This window comes from Gossypium arboreum, chromosome 5 (genome assembly GCF_025698485.1).
Source record: "Gossypium arboreum isolate Shixiya-1 chromosome 5, ASM2569848v2, whole genome shotgun sequence".
NCBI classification, from domain to species: Eukaryota; Viridiplantae; Streptophyta; class Magnoliopsida; order Malvales; family Malvaceae; genus Gossypium; species Gossypium arboreum.
The window spans coordinates 18291565-18311535 of NC_069074.1; the positions used below are offsets into that span (position 1 = coordinate 18291565).

Sequence of the window (19971 nt, forward strand, 5' to 3'; positions counted from 1 at the left end):
AAAAGGTCCCGTTGAACCTTAGGAATGGATTAGGATACAAGTGACATGTCACTAGGATATTTGGGCATCCGAACTCGTTGAGTTGAGTCCGAGTTCGAGAGATGTAACTAGGCATCCGAGCTCGTTGAGTTGAGTCCGAGTTCACTTATGGATGCGAACGCCCGAGCTCGTTGAGTTGAGTCCGAGTTCACTTATGGGCGGGTTACATGGTAGCTTGGCTACATATATGGCACTTATGTGCAAACTTTCCATGTATCCAAATTATATTTCGATGTGTTCAACGGGTAAAATTCTACTCAAATGGAGGAATACTCGAGATGAAAGGGACGTATTGATAAGTGTTGTGAAATGGATACTTTGAACAGGTATGTACTTAACCCTCGGGTTGAAAACTCGATATAACAACAATATGGTAAGATGATAAATGAAAATGTGATAAAAATATCTCGGTGATGATTATGCAAATGATGTTTTATGTTTGCTTATATAGTTGTGTTACTTGCTATTTGCATGTGAACTTATTAAGCATTTATGCTTACTCCCTCCTTTTCATTCCTTGTAGTTTTGACAAGCCAGCTCGGAAATCGGGAACGGTCGGAGGCTCGCTCACACTATCCGTGTATCATCTTGGCATAATGGTTTGTATATTTTGAGCATGGCATGTATAGCATTATAATCATTTTGTGTATATGGTCTTATGATATGGTTATTGAGTGGTATGGAAATGCTTGGTAATGATTAGCCATTGGAATAGCTAATCATGATCATATTTGGTGTTATGCATACTAAATTGCTAGCTAATCCATGGAAACCATGAAATAGGTAAAATTTACCATAAAATAGATTCAGATAGCAGCAGTGACGTGAGTTTGAAAAATCATTAAAAATAGTAGAGATATAATTAGATGATGAATAAAATATGGAATTGAATAATTATGAGTCTATTTTCATATGGATGGAACAAAACAGATATTTAAGTTATATTTTATGAGATGTTTAAATTTTTGTGAAACAGGGCCAGAGCGATTTCTGGATCCCCTGTTCTGACTTTAAAAATTCATCATAAATTTTAAAAAAATAATTAGAAGTCATACTTTATATGTACAGATTTCTTATTGAGTCTAGTTTTATTAGAAATAAACAACATAGTCATTGAAACTCTGTACAGGGAGATATCTGATTCGTAATACACAGAGGTCAGAGCATTCAAACCCTAAAACAGGGGAGACTTTAACTAATAAATTGTACTAATTGGCTTGACCAAAAATTCTAGAAAAAAATTAGTAAATAGATTTATGAGTCTAGTTTCAGGAAAATTTTACGGAATTGGATTTTTAGTTTCAAAACTCGAGATATGAATTTTTAAGCAACTGTGACGTAGATTGCTAACTTGACTAGAAATTTTAAAAATAAATTGTTTGAGCTGTTTAAGTAATGAATTAAGTCCGTTAACACCTCATTTTCGACTCCATCGACGGTCTCGGGTACGGGGAGTTACAATGTTCATTTAACTTAATTGAATATATTCACAAACATTAAACAAACATGTTCATGAATATATAATTGAACATGTTTATGAACAATGTTAATAAATAATAAACAAAGAAACAATAAATACATACACATATATTGATTGGATATAAAATAGTCAAATATAAATATTAATAATTATATTATAAATGAAAAAATAAAACCAAGATAATTTTATTAATATATACTAATGGAACAATAAAAAATTTTAAGATAATTTTATTAATATATACTAATAAAATTTTTATAAGAAAATATCATTAATAAATAAACAAGTCAATAAATGAGCTTTTAAATAAATTTATTCATGAACATAAACAAACAGAACACACTTCTATTTGTGTTCATTCATTTATTAAATGAACATAAAAATTTTATTTATACTCACCTATTTAACTTAATAGACAAAAGATTCACGAACAGTTCCATCTATTCATAAACACATCTACAAGTGTCTAAGAATTTTGGGTGCGAGAGTCCAAACAGTAAGCTTTTTAATGGGCTGAAATTTATTGATAAGTCTCCCTACCTGACCGACCCTTGTTGGGTTCAGTACAGTGTTCACCTAAATGCTACAAAATGGCCGAGCTGCCCAAAACAGTTCCTGGGCTATTCACAAGCTACCAATGGGCTTAAACCCACTGACCTCGGACAAGGCCGATATTATCGCCACACTTGGTTCTTTAATCTCGACACCCCTCAAATCACAATCCGTCCGTTATCTGGTATGTAAGAAGAGGCGAGAATAGATAGGCACGTGTGTTCCCTCTGGCTTTTTTGCTTTTTCATTTATTTTCCCTAATTTTAGCAGTGAATTTTTCTCACCATTCTCTATTAGTTAATGAGTTATTTTTCTTTAATTTCCAGAAATCACTTATAATTATAGCTTACTTTCCACTCTTCGTCAGTCCTTTTGGTTCTGAGAAATCCGGGTAAGTTTCTTTCCTTTTTTTTTTTTGGAATGGAATTTATTAATTAACTATCCATTTAATCTCTGACAAATCGAAGCTTTAATTATAAATTAAGCGACAATTTTTTTTTTTGCCTGTTGGGAATGAAGATCTGAGAATTTTGAAATTGCTGGTGTTTGAGTTGGTTGAATTTATTATCACGACGTTGACTTAAGTAATGGAGCTTACTTTCCTGATTTATTTTCCTTTTTTGTGGCTGACGGAAACAGTCGAGACTTCAAATCATTTATGGCTTCTTAATTAGCATATTAGCTTCTTTTGCCTGCTGTGAGCTTTCCTTTACACTTATATTCCCAACTTTTAGCAATTGAATTCAAGGTTACAGATTTTATAGATGATAACCGGTCAGCTTATTCTAATTATTATCATGATTATCACTCTTTGGATAAGAAGCAATCCTTTTATTTGAAAACACTGGTAAAGATCTTCAATCCTGATTAAATCAAGTTGTTTTATCTGCTTATAACAAAAGAAATAGGATTGAAAATGGTTACGCTTCTAATCTACGACTAGGAATAAGATTTAGGAATATGAAATGTCTGTTTGCTGATTAAATTGCTAGTTTATGTCATTGAGAGACCCTCTAATTTGTGGGGCTGAATTTGGGGTCCATTGTTAATGGGGCTCTGTTTTTGACGTTTTTAGAGGTTTGAGCTGAAAGCTGGCGTGTCTTTTTCCATTTAATTGATAATTGAATGGGGCTTTTGCACGAAATTAAATTTGATGAGATGTTCAACTTTTGCTCCGTTTTCTTAGACATTGTTGATTCATTCCTTGATGTGATTAGTTGTTGTTGAGGTATTTACCAATTGAATCTTTACTTAAACATCTGTGCCTGATAAAAGAGGACATCTATAAGGTGCATGTGCTAGCTTAAACATAGATAGAGGAAAACAAGTTTGAGATGATAAATTGTTCTAGCTTTCCAGGGTCCACTTGATTTTTAATGCTTTCTTACTCTTGCTCCTAATTTCTTTGGTCAAAACTTGTTAACATAATTTGAGGATCTACAATACATGAATGCAGTTGTAGACGCTAATTCGTTTTGCTGAAATCTACTTTGCATGTTAAACACATAATTGCTGATTTTCAGATCTGCTATTTTTTTTTCTTGGAATTAGATGGATTACGCTGTGATATCTTGTGAGTTTCTTTTCCCAGTCCCTTAAACGGTTTTTGTTTTCTCGGTTTCAGACACCTTATCATTTTCAAGTATGGAGAATGTAAAAGCAGAAGAGATGCCTCGTTCAGAATCTGTTTCATCGCCAGTAGATATGGACCACATTTCTGGTGAAGGTCAAGCAATTTCGATTAGTAATGGAACAAAGCAACCTGAAAGTCATTTGTTGGTAGCAGACAGTTGTAAATCAGCCTCTTTACAAAATGCTTCTGGTGATCCAGTTAGAGGACAAGAAGCCAGTAGAACAGAAAGTGCAGCTTCAACTTCGTCAGTTAAAATTGAACAAACTGAGACATATCATCAGGGTAGACTGATGGAAGATATTAAGACTGGGGGAATACATGATGGTTCTGATGAACATCCCTCTCAAAATACTGGCTCCAATCCAAAGGTTGGAGATTCCAGAAATGACCATTTAGAACCAGCCAGAACTGCTGTTGGATCTATTCATGGTGTTTCTGATGGACAACAATCTCAAGAAACCAATTCTGTTGTCAGTTCTTCTCTTGTTAATAATGACAATGGCGTGATTTTACCTTCTGTTTCTACCAATCAATCGCAAATTAGTGAGCTTACCTTGCCCCTTCGCGATATTGGTACCATTGCTGTTGGGTCCTCACAAGATACTTCTATTGGATCCTCTCTTGATAGTACTCATGTTCTGCTTGATGGCGTTATTTCGTCCTCTCCCAAGGTCAATGACTCTAAGACAGGAGATGCTAAAAATGAGGATAATGTATACCAAATCAATGATCTTACCCTGCCTCATCAAAAGATTATCAGTTCTGCTGAATCCCCAAAATCTATTGTCCCTTCACGTAAAAAGCAAATTGATTTAAATAGAGGTCTCATTGATACAGCTGCACCTTTTGAATCTGTTAAAGAAGCTGTTTCTAAGTTTGGAGGAATTGTTGATTGGAAAGCTCATAGAATGCAAACTTTGGAGGTATATTAGATATGTTAATATGGTCTTAAAATAATTTGCGTTGCTGCAATAAGTTTTTTCATGTCTAGTGAATGTTGTTTATCTTGAATTTTATTATGCCTTTTATCAATTATTATTTATCATCATAAATTTGTCTTTTCTCTCTGCCTACTTTGTTCATGTCCACTAAAACTTAAAATTTATTTTTATGTAACAGAGACGCAAGCTTGTGGAACAAGAGTTTGTAAAAGTACAGGCAGAGATGCCTGAATATAAAAAATGGTCAGAGGATGCTGAAGAGGCAAAAATGAAAGTATTAAAGGAGCTCGATAGCACAAAGAGACTAATAGAAGAGCTCAAGCTAAACCTGGAGAGAGCACAAACTGAAGAAAATCAGGCAAAACAAGACTCTGAACTAGCCAAGCTTAGGGTGGAGGAGATGGAACAAGGGATTGCTGATGAGGCTAGTGTTGCAGCAAAGACACAGCTTGAGGTTGCTAAAGCCAGGCATGCAGCTGCAGTTTCTGAACTGAAATCCGTTAAAGAAGAGTTGGAAACATTAAAAGAGGAATATGCTTCTTTGATGAATGACAGAGATATTGCCATTAAGAAAGCTGAGGAGGCTGTTTCTGCTTCAAAGGAGGTTGAGAAGACAGTGGAAGAATTGACTATTGAGCTGATTGCCACAAGGGAGTCCTTAGAGTCTGCACATGCTGCCCATTTAGAAGCAGAAGAGAAAAGGATTGGTGCAGCAATGGCCCGAGACCAAGATACTCACCATTGGGAAAAGGAACTAAAACAGGTTGAAGAGGAGCTCCAAAGACTCAATCAGCAAATTCATTCGGCAAAGGATCTAAAATCAAAGCTAGACACTGCTTCAGCCCTGCTACTTGATTTAAAAGCTGAGTTAGCTTCTTATATGGAATCTACACTTAAGGAGGAAACTGATGGACACCACAATACTGAGTCACAGGCATCAGAGACAAGAACTCACACTGATGCACAAGCTTCCGTTGCTTCATTAAAGAAGGAACTTGAAGATGTGAAGGTCAATATAGAAAAAGCAACTGCAGAAGTGGATTGTTTGAAGGTGGCTGCTATTTCATTAAAATCAGAGCTTGATAAGGAAAAATCTGATCTTGCCAACACTAAGCAGAGAGAAGGCATGGCTTCAATTGCAGTTGCTTCTTTGGAAGCTGAGCTGGAGAAGACTCGATCGGAAATAGCAGTAGTCCAGATGAAGGAAAAAGAGGCCAGAGAAAAAATGGTGGAGCTGCCCAAACAACTGCAGCAGGCAGCACAAGTGGCTGATGAGGCCAAGTCACTTGCTGAAATGGCTCGTGAAGATCTGCGCAAAGCAAAAGAAGCAGCAGCGCAAGCAAAGGCTGGAGCAAGTACCGTGGAGAGTCGATTACTTGCTGCTCAAAAAGAGATAGAGGCTGCCCGGGCTTCAGAGAAGTTAGCTTTAGCTGCAATCAAAGCTTTGCAAGGGAGCGAATCGGCTAAAAGCATTGATAATGTCGACTCACCAGCTGGTGTAACACTTTCCTTAGAGGAGTATTATGATCTTAGTAAACGTGCAAATGAGGCAGAGGAGCAGGCCAACACGAGGGTTGCAGCAGCTATTTCTCAAATTGAGGTAGCTAAGCAATCTGAGTCGAGAAGCTTGGGTAAGCTGGAAGAAGTGACCCGAGAGATGGCTGAAAGAAAGGAAGCACTAAAAATTGCTATGGAGAAGGCTGAGAAGGCCAAGGAAGGGAAGTTAGGTATTGAGCAGGAATTGAGAAGGTGGAGGGCTGAACATGAGCAGCGGCGTAAGGCTACTGAATTGAATCATGGAGAAAACCCTCCAAGGGCAATCTCTGAGGGAAAGAAAGAAACAAAGAACTTTGAACCTGTACCTGCTGCTCCTACTCTGGCCGATACCCTAGCAAGCCCAAAGGCATATGATCACGGGAGCACCACAGAAACTGAATCATCCCCGGAACCGAAGGTTGTAAAGAAAAAGAAAAAGTCATTGTTCCCGAAGATTTTAATGTTTTTGTCCAGGAAGAAGTCAAGTTCATCCAAGTCCCACGTAAGCAGTCAATGAAGTGTTGCGGTATATTTGTTGTTGTGATTTTGCCTCCCTTTTTCTTGGGTTGTCACAGTGTCCATAAATGTTCAATAAGATTTGACTGATTTTTACTCATTGAGTGTAAATTCTAGTGATTTATTTGATGTATGATAAAGTTGAGAACATATTTTTGCATACTGGAAGGGTTGTATGGTTCTGTATAGGCTTTGAGACGCTTGGACGTCAGCTCTTGTAAAAGTGATGTTTGTTATGAGGACAGATTTTGGTTTGTTATTCACATTATGCTTATTTTAAGAAATTCCTAACCTCGTCTACATAAGCTAGTCACTTCTCCCCAGCAGGGAAGCTGCTAGCTTTTCATTAAGTTGTTCAATTTCATTCAATGTCCTTGTAACATGAAGAACAATTTCCTTCGCAGAAAACTTGTAGTTTTAATACCCAAATTCTTGCTGTTCTTGTCGAAACTGTTGTTTATGTTTTTAGCAAGTATTTGATGAACTATAAACTGATAAATATTTTACTGATGGATATGTTTTTAGATGCTTTTGCTTAGCAGAAAGAAAACATAACTTCAATAATAACTGTGGTGTGAATGAAAAATAAAAACAAAAGGAAGATCAGAAAACTGGGGTGTAAATGGAACGTGGATATTGCTTTACTTAGTTTCAAGATTGTAGAGTTTGGCGAAAGATATTTTACAAAAAAAAAAACCTACTATTTTGCTCCTGTTTTTTCACAGTTTAGTTATTTTTTTACTATTTTCCCACTGTTTTGCTGTCATTTTATTATTATATTGTTACTATTTTGTTGATTTTATTTGCATATTATACAACTCTTGTTTTATTTTTAGACACATTTACTTATTAAATTGTACCTATGTTAATGTTATTTAAGTAATATTTCTAGTGTTTCTAATGAATTATATTTTTAAAATTGTTTTATATAAAAAAAATAAAAAAAATTAATACAAACGAGCCAGGTCGAACCCAAGTTTTAACATTTTTATCCGGGTCGAATTTGGACAAAAATTTAGACCTATTTTTTGGATAGGGCTATACCTATAAATTGGGCTAGAATTTTTTAGGGGCCCGACCCGACCTATGCACAACTCTATAAATATTTATGACTTTGAAAAGAAATCCTATATCATATCTTATGTTTTTTGTTTGTCATTCAATTTTAAACTTACCGTGAATCCGTGGAGAGTTATTTATGTTAGAAATAGAGCACAACATTTTTTAATCTTGGAGAAAATTCTGATAGTTTGTGTTGGTATAGATATATAGTGAACTTACTAATGGCAGTTCATCCTTTAAATTCATAAATTTTGGAATTTATCTGCAGAAGATGAAGAAAGCCTAATAGATATGGCTTTTTTTAAAAATCAGTGAACCTCTCAAGATATGGCATATCTAAAAGTTAGATGATCAAGAATATGACATGATTCAAACGAGGGGAAAACCATATAAAAATCATATATTTCCTGGCCACTCACTGCATGATGAGGTTCTCTGTCATGTCTTGGAGACATGAATTTTTCAATAGAAGAGTGTGGTTAAGTAGGATTTAATCAATAAAAACAGCATAAACCGTGGTCAGCAAGCTTGGGTGTGCTTCAAAGGGTGCACACCTGCCAGAGGCATCATCCATTTCAACTAGCCAATACGTGTATCATTTGCAGCTCCTGGTAGAAAGCTCTAAGGATACATCATGAGTGTGGTCATGATTTATAAAAAACGCCAAGCTACTAATACTAAAGCATGACGTTTACTTTTATCTGAAAATGAGTTGCCGATGAATGTAATGTAAAATTTGGAAAGCTACTTGTCTGCTAACAGAAATCTTTCGATTATCATAAATTTCAAATTTTTATTTTGATTTAATCGGTTAAAAATTATGTTTTATTATTATAAAATTTATAATTTAATTTCAATCCTCTATAAAAAGAAAATTCTAACTTCACCTCATAATGAAAATGTATTACATTATTAATCGACTTAGAATATTGAAAGTTAAAGATTAATAACAACCTCCCAACATATACATCTTAAATTCTCTTTCATTTGATTTTACTAATTTACAAGATATCTACTATATAAATAATGCTAAATCGGTAGTTTTCCATTAAGCTTTAACGTATTCTAAACTAATAACATTCGAATCAGAAATGAGAATGCCAAGGCTGTGAGTCATAACATATTTGCCAAAATTCCATTCAGGCCAAGAAATTGGAGTTGTCTCAACATTGCCAGAAAAATCCATCACTTGAATTCAGGCCGTCCATCTCCTCTCCTCTCTATTCAAGCATTTTCTCTATCTTTTTCTCTTTTTTAATAAATAAAATTGTCTTCTAATCTTCTTAAACCTGGGATATTTTTTTGCATCAGGAGAATTACGTGGCCCTACTTTATTATTATTATCATCATCATCATCATTTTAGCAAATATTCTATATTTTTTTATGATTATTTCAAAATTAAAATCCAAATCTATGAATCTCAAATTCCATTTTAACATCCAAATCTCAAAAATTCAATATGATGGATTCTATAACACCTATGACCTAATAGCTATAACATCATTTCATTACAACAACTAAATTTGTTGTATAACTGATTTATCATATTTTATTTTTAACCTTTATAAAACTTTTTCATTTATACCAATTACTCTTATAAAATATGAAATACACTCTTTATTAAATTAGTTATCTATAAGGATATTTTGCCTAAAATTTTAATAAAATTAATTCAATTCTTAAGTGAAATAAAAATAATATATTTTAATTAATATATTATTTCAATAATGTTTAACTTTATATAAAACTATATTAATAATAATCTTTAATAAACGAAATTCTTTTTTTAAATTCTATTAAATCTACCATCTAATTCTCACTTATTAATATTATTAATATATTATGATTTTTAATTTTGAAATTTTAAAATATTCAAATATTGTTGTAGATATGTTATTATTAGTGTCTAACAACCACCTATCTATATCATCTAAAATTTGGATAGACAAATGAAGCTGTTTATAAAAAGTTTAATGTAGTATTTATTTTACAGACAAAAATGGATTCAACATAATTTTGGGTTTTAAAGCAGCAGCTTATACACAACACTTTTTTGGAGAAAGAAGACCAAAATATAGTGGTCAAGATGACTTCCTTCCACCTGACCTTATTAATGTCTTCCTTCCAAGAACCAGTTCATCACAAATTCAATCTCATATGATAGCTAGCAACCCTTTGGGCTTTGGCTTACTGAGTGTTGTTCTTCATGAGATGAAAACAAAAGGTATCAGACAGACAGACTATGTTCTGTCTGATTCAAGTTTCCTCCTGTTTCTGCATTTCGTTCACCCTCTGGTATCACTGTTTCTTGAAGATCAATTTGACCTGTTTCAATTGAAAGGAACTAATTGATTGTCAAATGAACCCTCTATTTTGCAAAGATAAAACAGTTATGTCATCATATATGGAGATGATTTTTCCATAAACAATCAATTCATAATCTGATGTTTTGCTACACAAGAGGAAAGTGGGGAGGAATCCACACACGATCGTTCCAATTTGTCCTATGCTAAACAACTATTCTAGATATTATAGACAGGTTTTAGGGCAAATGGAATTCAGATATTTTGCTTACTTAGAGAAAAGGGGAAAGAGAACAAAAACAATATAGTATACAGAACAAATCCGATCTCGTGCATAGCAAGTATGTGTGTTCTAATGCTGGATAATGAGGCATATATACGTTTTGATCAACCAGCAACCAACCATACACGAATATAATAAATCGGGTATTCTCAGTATTCTCCAATGAGAAAATATCATACCTAGCAAGGAAATAAGAGATGGGGCCTTTGAAGGGCCGCTGGCTGTCCTGTCAGTACCTGTAATGCATACCTAAATTATTAAGTCTAATCCCAAATAGTAACATGTGTGGCAACTCACGAAGTCTGTCATAAAATTCTCTGTTTGTACAGTTATCATATTCATAGCTGCTGTGCGAAAACCAGTCGCAAAAGCATTTCTGAACTGCTATCATGAAAAAAAAAAAAAAAAAAGGATTGCACTCCCCGTCATCAAGTAGCTTTAGCGACACACCAACCTTATGAATCCCACGAAATAATGTTACTACATGGGAGTTACAAATCACTCCCAAGTACGTGTACAGAAGTATACCTGAACTTTCAAGTGATTTAGCGATATCTGATTTCTTAAAAGTAAATCCTATGAAATTGGTATCTTTTGATGTCAACATCTGCGCAATCAAATAAACAAAAACAAAGTAACAATTTTCAGAATCAATTTACTAAAATAGAGTGGCGAATGCTTTCTAGGAAAGAAACAAAAAATTGAGCAAAGGTGTTTTACCTTCCTCCAAGGTCCCACTTGTGGTATTGCGGAGGGAGGGATATCAATCTACGAAAAAGCAAGAAATTGCAAAATTAGTTTTACTAAAAATGTATTAGAAGTAACTTTAAAGAAAGACAAAAGGAATTCCGAACTTATATTAAAAAACATTAAGGACCAACAAGAAAGTAATCAAAATTGTTACACCACCTTTCAACCAAAATAAAAGGAAGCAGCTACCAGCCTACAAATTTCTAGACATATTAATATCCGCCATGTAAAACAGGCTTTACTGAGTTTAAATTACTCCAAGTAAGAGTTGTAAATACTTAATTGCCCCATCGAAAGGATATGAATCAGATGCATCAACATTCAGAGTACTCACTTCGGGGAACTTCTCAAAATTTTGAGTGTCCAAGTCTCCATTGACTGTTGGCTTATATGCAGCTTCAACTTCATAAAGTTTTTCCCATTGAACACCTTCGAACCATGGATGCACCTGATAAATATTCAACAAACGCTAATGATCTCAAACCAAGAAAATGAACAAATTGATCTAATACATTAAGTATTGCACAAACAGATAATGCTAATAGTTTGTCAATCTACATAATGGTGCAACTAGTTTACCAATCTACATAATTAAGATCTAGATGCAGCCTTTTGTCAGGAGAATCAGTGTGTACTTGTCGTTACTGCTAGAGTATTTTGCAACAAAACCAGGTATGAGAAACATATATGGAACTATCTGAACTTTAATATATGACACTTATGCTAATGAACATTTATATGTCATTGAAAATACTTACCTTCAGTTCTTCTACTCCTCTGGTGCCCAGGCGTGTTTCAACATCACAGAGCAGGTGACAAATTAAATCCTTAGCCTCGGCAGATATTTTTGGTTCCTCAGGGAATTTCAAACAGGTTCTCCAATTGATTATCTATGCAAAGAGAGAAAGATTAGTATCTAGTGGACAAAGGAGGGTAACAGAATAACTTAGAATGACAAACTTGGTGCCACCTTGCGGCATGTTATCCGAGGATCATCAGAACAAAATGGAGGATAGCCAATGAGCATCTCATACATGATTGCCCCTAGAGACCACCAATCACACTCCATACCATAACCCTTCTTTAAAAGAACTTCAGGAGCCATGTAATCAAGAGTTCCAACAGCTGAATAAGCCTGCAAAAACCAGAAGTTAACTGTTACTGAATGAAAGTAACTTACCTGATTAACAAATGTAAAATCAGTAAAGTAAAAAGTTATTTGTATGTAAGTAACTGCAGATAGATAAAGATAATACCAATGCACGGCGATTTCGTTTCCATTGTTGTAGCTGTTCTTTTGGCATCAACCAAGGGGCTCTTTCAGAGCGCGACTGGACCTCAGCTTCATTAGTAGATTCCATAGAAGTTAAATCTTCATCCTCCAACAATATTGTTGAATATTTTCCATCTAGAGGTTTACACAAGCCAAAATCTGAAAGCTTCAAATGCCCATTCCTATCTAGAATCAGGTTGTCCGGTTTAATGTCCCTACAAAACATCATAGAGGGTAAACATATTTAAAGACACCATTCAAGTTTCAAGCATTTTAAGTATCTAATTAACCCCGCTTCCCTCCAGGCCAAGCAGAATGTATGAAAACCTTGTGGCTAGCCATGGCTATCCTCTCACATTGACTAAAATGCACATACATTGAGGAAAATCCAGGTCCAGCCACTGAAACACTCACCTAGTAATTTTGCAAACATGTTAGCAAAATGCAATACCTATGAATATAGTTGTGTTGGTGAATTGAATGAATAGCCAAAATGCTCTCTGCTACATAGAAACGCGCAACGTCTTCAGATAGAATATCTTCTCTCATCAATAGTGTCATGATGTCACCACCAGGCAAATACTCCATAATAAGGTATAAGAAATCAGAATCTTGAAAAGAATAGAACATCTTTACAATGCACCGGCTATCAACCTCAGCAAGTAAGTTTCTCTCGGAACGAACATGCTCAACCTTGCAGAAAAAATAAAGTGAAAAGTAAAGATAACACTTTAAACTAATCTGTGGGTTTGTGTCATGATCCCAATGAATGCGTGAGAAGGTTCCAAAAAGAACTTAACCAAAGCCTGTGAAATCAAGATGTTTTTAAGATGAAGCGAGTATTTGCTAACTGCCTATGCATGGGATTGGAATTCAATAATACCATACTACCAAAACTAAAGGCGGATTTGAAAGAAAAAGAAGGCAATAACCATGCAAATATTCCTGCATTAAAGGCATCCCTAAAGAAGCTACTGGTCATGTTCAGGTATTCTAGCAATTTTTGCATTCATATGATTAAACTAGAAATTAAAACAAAAATGAAATACAAATCCTGTGATAAAAGAAATTGGCATAATCAATAAATGCAATACTATTTCGAAACTATCCATTCATTTTTATGGGTTACCTGTCCACGACTAAGCATTTCTGATTTCTTTAACTTCTTCATGGCAAAAATCTCTCCCGTACTTTTAGCACGACATAATCTAACCTGCATTTGTTACAGATATACGGTAGTAAGTGCAAAGCCATATGATTATATAGGTTACCAATTTCTTGTTCTGCAGAATGGCAACAGGTTAAAAATTCCACTGAAAATTTGAACCAAGGATAAAGAGCATTAATGTAACAAGCCTATGAAATATACCTCTCCAAATGCACCTTTTCCAATTACAGTTAATTGTTCGAAATCATCAATTCCGATTTTACGTCTTTGTAGCCTCATGTATTCAGTTTCTCTCCTTTCCAAATTCCTCATCATCTCTTCTTGTTCCTCACTTGAAATCTGAGCTTCCTCAGCTCTCCTTTGCAGTGCTCGCCGTCTTAAAAGAGCAACAGTTAATATCCAAATAAAGCTACCTTAATTTGAATTCTCAAAAACCTTACAGCAAATTCCATCAAAGCTAACCACATCCATTGATTAACATCAAATTTTCAATAATGACCTAAAACAAATGAATTCAACTACAATAATTTGCATTTGCAAATAATAGTAAGAATGAGAATAAAGAAGCACGTGGATATTATAAATGGAACAGAAGTACGGACCAGAATTTACCTTTCTTTACGTTCTTGCAATCCTTGCAAATAGTTCTTATAATGATTCTCTATAAATTGTTTGGCGGCGGCAGCTTTTTGCCTGGTTACCGGCGAGGAAACGGAGACATCTGGATCCAAATCTACGCCTCGACCAGCTTTCAAATTCAAAGCTCCTAATCTCACCGTCCCATCTCCACCGTCCATTTTTCCTCAAAAAAGTTCTAATTGAAGGTTTTCTATTTTCACCAAATACCAACTTTCAACTTTAAATCAAAAAAATTAAGTAATAATAACCATTCCAAATACAACGGTAAAAAGCTGTTAAATGAAGCTTGTTTGGTGACACAGTATCGAGGAGAGATCTAGGAGCTGTCACTTGTTATTTGCTTGTGAAAATGACTCAAAGAAGAGCAAAAGGATTTACAAATTATTCTTTTAAAAAAATGAACCACCAAATGTTTAAGGCGTGAGCCTGTGCCTTGGCGCGCGCCAGATTCGTTTTACAGATATAAATTCACATACAGCTTTGCATTGCAAGGCTGTCTGTAACTGTTAAGATTGCTACTGCTATTGTTTCTATCTGTTCAGGCTTTTCGAAGGTTTAATTTTCCTTTTGAGACTTTATATTTGGGAGTTGAGTGTAATCAACGCCATCGTTTTCCACCTGTAAACTGAATGCCTGCTAGGAAACCTCTTCCTTTTTCTTTTAAGATTAGAGCAAAAAATTGAAAAAGAAAAAGGTGCGCGCAATTTGGTGTAGATTTTATGAACTGGCGACTGTACAGTGTCGGCGGAGATCTAACGTACGTTTTATATGTGCGCGTGAAATATACGCGTTCTGGTTTTAATATAAACGGTGGAGAAAATTGAGGAATTATTATTACGGTGTGGGCGGTGGGTGTTTTCGTGGTGTGTGGAACGTGAAAAATGAGTCTGGCAGAGAAATGAATTCGCGTGGAATGGAGGAAAAAGGAGATTGATGTTGACGCGCGTGGGTTAGGCGAGCGGAAGAAGGGGATGAATTTGGTATGATCGATATCAACTCGACATCCGACATGGTCCTGGAATGGCCTCTGACTCTGTCATGTTGTGTGCGTCAAAGTGCTTCAATTTAACAGCAACATGCCACGTGGTTTTTCTGAAAAGGCCTAATTCTACGTTTAATCACGGTAAAAAAATTATGCTTCAATTCCACTATTTCTAATCTATTTTCAATTTCAGTAACAAAAAAAGGAAGAAGGACATTTGTAATTATGTCATCGCTCTATACTTTGTTTTGTAGGGTGAGTTTGGATGGGTAGTGTATTTAGTTATGATTAGTGTAAAAACAGCGATAGCGGTGAGATTAGATACTGTAGTGATATTGTAGTGTGAGACAAAAAGTAAACTAAGCGCACCTCACCGCAGTCAATTGCTCATCCAAACGAAGCCTTAGAAAATAATATTACTTTAAAAAAAATTGCAACTAACTATAGCTTAACCGGAACAAAATAGCAAGTATTTATTTACAAGTTTATTAACTCAATGTAACTTTTACCTTAATATTCGGAAAGATTCTCGTATGAAAAAAGAAAAATAAATGAAATTGATTGATATTAATTACTTTTATTCACAAAAAGACATGGATATATATATATATATATATATGTACAGTAATGTTTCTGAAATTTCCATCTAGATGTTAATTTTTGTCATTAAAATATTAGCTGGACTATTTGTTTAGCGGATGGGATTTCCCTGGAAGAACCGAAATTCGACAAATTGGGTACAATTTGTGAGAAATGTAAATGCACATGTTCGGACTCCATTTAGCTTGGCCCGTATGAATGTTGGTGTCTTCTTGCCAGGCGCACTGTAGCCACTAGGAAAGCAAAGGCCGAGATTCCACCTGATACAAAAAACAGGCCAGCGAATGGGCGAGGACCTAAGCTTGAGCTTGATCCGTCGCTCACGCCCGTAGATTGTGAACATGAGTTGTTAGAGATGAGCAAATATTCTTCTAATCGCAGCATTTCTCCATTTTTTATCACTTTTAGGATGCCTCCGAAAACTCAAATGCCAAACGAGAACCTTTCGGGAACACCTAAAGCAGACAAAAATATATTTTACAAAAGATTCATCAATGGAAAATCGACAGTATATGGAAAGTGGTAGGAATTAATTACAAAGCCAAAACCACCAAGCTTGAAGGTAGGTCCTGTCATGGTGAACCCTTTACAGTACTTGGCAAGGAAGACTTTTGCATGAGGCACAACAAAGAAAGCAGCTTGAATATCTCCATTTCTAAATGCATCCGGATAGTCATTAATGGAATCGATTTTCCTGATGTTCTTTGGCTTAAAACCCAACACATTGATCAAATACCCAACGATAAATGAATTCCCATTACATCCAACGCTTGCATTTGTTCTCAAAAGTGTGTCAATGTCTGAAACAGATGGTTGGAGGTGTGAGATTGTCAACATGGAGTTAAGACTTGCGGTGAAGCTTGCCGATATGATTAGAATTGCAAACAACCATGGTGCCAGCACAAATCTAGATAAATTGCTCCTTAATGGTTCTCCTGCATGTGATCATATATCTCAGACTTCTCTAATGAAGCTAAATGGAACATATTTAGAACTTAAATGACTTTTAACTGAGCTTACTGTGTGCAAAGAATAAAACAGTGATAGAGAACCAAAGTACTGCCCCAAACCTCGTGAGATCAGGGTTCTCCGCATGTTCAATTAGCCAAATAACAAATCCTATGAAAGTATGCATTGCTATAGTTATCAGCCACATTCTCCTTGTAAATGTCTCCAAGAACACCCACCGTTCTTTTGACTTGTCTGGTTTTGCAGTCACTACCATAATAAGTCCGGATTCAAGGTATGGCTGTGAAAACTCTGCGTATTGATATCGATATGCCATTATTTCTGTATCTTCAACTGCTGCATCTAAACCCTATCAAGTTTACATGAATCTATCAGTGTTCACCAAGCACAGTTGGAAGATTATAGATAGCTATAGCATGGTGAAAGGAAGAAACCTGACCTTGCTATAGACTTATTCCACCATATCATCATATGAGCCATAAAACGGAACCAGCACGTAAGGTAATTGATAAGGAAGGCGTTTGACAACAGCTTCAAACACTTAAATTGAGAATCCTGTGACATATGAACTATTAATGCCTTGGTCGTAACTCACTTTAACGAACTAATTAAAGGCTCCCCTGACAGGTGTTGAAAAGTCAAATAAAATAGGTGTTGAAAAGTCAAAAATAGTGGGAGGTGCAATTGGCACCGAAAGAAAAAAATAGTTGGCAAGTTGTTTAAAGTTTGGAGGGATAATTTTTTGGTCCCTAATTTTTTAGGCCATTTGCAAGTTAGTCCCTAAACCTCAACTATAAATAGGCCTAACTATTTCTCATTTCAACTATCCCAACCAATCTTTCTCTCTTAGTTTTCTCTCTTCTCCCATTTGAGAATTCTTAAGAAATTCTATTTATTTGTAATATTTTGGAGATAATAAAGTTATCATCTGGTGTTAGTGCCCGAGGACGTAGGTATAATTTACCGAACCTCGTTAAAACTCTTGTGTTCTTTCTTGTCCTATTTTTCTTTCAATATTTGAGGGTATAATAGTAGTATTTAATTGTGCTATTAAATTACTATAGAAGGGATATTCTGATTAAGGAAAGGCTTGGTATTTAAGAGATCCATGTGATCCACCTCTCTTCCCTGGGAATTGAACTTTATGTGATTTTTTAGTATAATAATTTACACGCTTCCGACCCTATTGGAACAACAGCAGGAACCCCAAATTTCAGTGGCTTTTCCTCGTCAAATTCAAAAGAAGTCCATCCCTTTGGAACAGTTTGTAAGCCGCCAGGCCAATAAATCGGGCCTAATTCTTTCATGGTCATGTTGCCAAACGTAGTGTTCTCTCCTTCATGTCTGTTGGAGTTTTCCGTGAACCTTAATTGTGGTGACCAAATTGCAACCTCTCTGTAGCTTTTACCTACCACATTAATGACCTGAAAGGTTGGAAGATGTTTCAATAATGTGGTATTTCTGAATCTTATTCTTCCGCTTAAACCTTCAGAGTTACTTGATAATATTTGTTTAAACAATTCTTTGGATGTGGCATTAGCTGGTGATTTGTCCATGGCTTCAGCAACTGTCGAAGCTGCATCATAAGCTCGCAGGGCATAAATACTTGGGTTCGAATACTCTTCTTCTTCAGCGTATCTTGTCCCGTAGTGCTTTCGGAATTTTGTTTTGAACCGTCTAAAAGACTTGCTAGAGTCGATGAAACTGGTTCTGAAACCGAGCACGCCATGCATGTTATAAAGAGCTGAAGAATCAATAGAATAAAGAAGGCTGGCGATTTCATCGGCGACAATCCATACATATCCTTTTTCCATCATCCCCATTTGTTTAGCCTTCTCGAAAAGCGAGATAGCGAACCGTATAGAGGACTGTACTAGAATGAAGACCCTGTTGCTATTGCTTCTCAGCTTCCTGAGCTCTTGTTTGATGGCACCATTATGTTCCGAGACAGATGATTGAGGAGGGAAAGATAAATGATGATCAATCTCTGAACCAACAACTCTAAGTGAGTCAGAAAGCAGAGTTATAACAGAATCAGTAATAAAATCATTGTTATCTTGGTAAATTACAGTCACTTTCTCCATCGGAAGTAGTTTACGATGGCAGCAATGCATTGTATGTTGACCTTGATGTCATTAGCCATTTGGAGGAAGAAGGGCAACTGGTATGTTGGTAAGATGGATGGTGAAGAAGTTAGGGATATAATAGGCATACCCCTGGTGGCCTTTTCGATTTCAGATACTAGAGTTGCTTCTGGCGGTGTAATTGTTCCGATGATTGCTTCCACTTCTTCGCTACCAATGAGCTCCAACGCTGCAATAGATGTAGTATTTAAATTGTGTTATAGCTATGGTCAAGAACTCAGTAGTATCAAAGCTCCAAATTACATCATTGCTTACATGGTATGAGACGATTGGTAAACATGTAATTGTCCTAACTTAGCGCAACAACCCCTGATGATAATCAAAAATCACCAAACCCAAATCCATCCAAACACCAAGGTTTTGAAACACGAGTTAAAATATCGTTACAACAATTGAATTTTATTTAATTTATATTTAAATAATAAAAATAATTTAACTAAGATTGTAAATAGAGTTATTAATTATTTTTATTTATTTGAATTTTAAAATATTTATGAAAAAAAGTTACTAAATAATAAATTAAAATCAATATAATTAAAAACTCAAAACTTAAAATTAGTTTGAAAAATCAAACACAATTCTGGTAATCTAACCAACAACATGTTGATCCTCACATACACCAATAATAACGTTGATAAGATGGGTAAGGTATATTTATCAGACTTATAAGTATGGTATTGGACCCATAGTTTTTGTTTTATCTTGCAAGCCCAAAATTCTCATAATCTGGCGAAACTAACCATCCTTGACGTAATTTTATGTGCTAAAGAGGAAGCAATGCAGTTTAGGATATTAAAAAGATTTACCAGAAGAAGCTGCTCGAGCTGAGCTTCCTTGTGAATCTTTGAAGCGCAAAACCAGGTGGATTAAGCAAGTTAAATGATGAAAATCCTGGACGGCCATTTCCATTGCTATTCCCTGCTTCCGTCATGTTTCATTGCGCATTCCCCCTCATCTTTGCCATTTGATTCAGCGATTGTTCTCATTATTAATAGCAAAAGCAGGAGGAAATATGAGATTCGAGACATACTGTTCAAGTCTTCGCACACCTTTTCTTTCTGAAGGAGAAAGAAAAAGGAACTCTGGGTTGTGGATATTAT

The 19971-nt window shown here is 35.3% G+C and overlaps 2 protein-coding genes and 1 pseudogene across 3 annotated transcripts; 1 reads left to right on the forward strand and 2 right to left on the reverse strand.

Annotated features, from left to right (window-relative positions):
* Positions 1 to 2215: 2215 nt before the first annotated feature.
* Positions 2216 to 6981, forward strand: LOC108453318 (protein WEAK CHLOROPLAST MOVEMENT UNDER BLUE LIGHT 1). 2 transcript variants are annotated; one of them, XM_017751346.2, is made up of 4 exons: positions 2216 to 2283; positions 2398 to 2462; positions 3696 to 4627; positions 4824 to 6981. In XM_017751346.2, the coding sequence occupies exons 3-4, from the start codon at positions 3716 to 3718 to the stop codon at positions 6696 to 6698; spliced, it is 2787 nt and encodes a 928-aa protein (XP_017606835.1). In that variant the 5' UTR covers positions 2216 to 2283; positions 2398 to 2462; positions 3696 to 3715; the 3' UTR covers positions 6699 to 6981. The 2 variants fall into 2 exon arrangements, with proteins under 2 accessions (XP_017606835.1, XP_017606834.1); XM_017751345.2 differs by having other exon boundaries at positions 2222 to 2462.
* A 2715-nt stretch (positions 6982 to 9696) lies between these two features.
* LOC108450248 (uncharacterized) lies at positions 9697 to 14930 on the reverse strand. The gene is made up of 12 exons (XM_017747782.2): positions 14150 to 14930; positions 13739 to 13913; positions 13499 to 13582; positions 12821 to 13062; positions 12353 to 12584; positions 12067 to 12231; positions 11855 to 11986; positions 11431 to 11544; positions 11067 to 11114; positions 10875 to 10953; positions 10526 to 10582; positions 9697 to 10085 (listed from the first exon to the last, which is right to left on the reverse strand). The coding sequence occupies exons 1-12, from the start codon at positions 14332 to 14334 to the stop codon at positions 9988 to 9990; spliced, it is 1611 nt and encodes a 536-aa protein (XP_017603271.1). The 5' UTR covers positions 14335 to 14930; the 3' UTR covers positions 9697 to 9987.
* A 1232-nt stretch (positions 14931 to 16162) lies between these two features.
* LOC108450952 (glutamate receptor 2.9-like) lies at positions 16163 to 18811 on the reverse strand (annotated as a pseudogene).
* Between the last annotated feature and the right edge of the window lie 1160 nt (positions 18812 to 19971).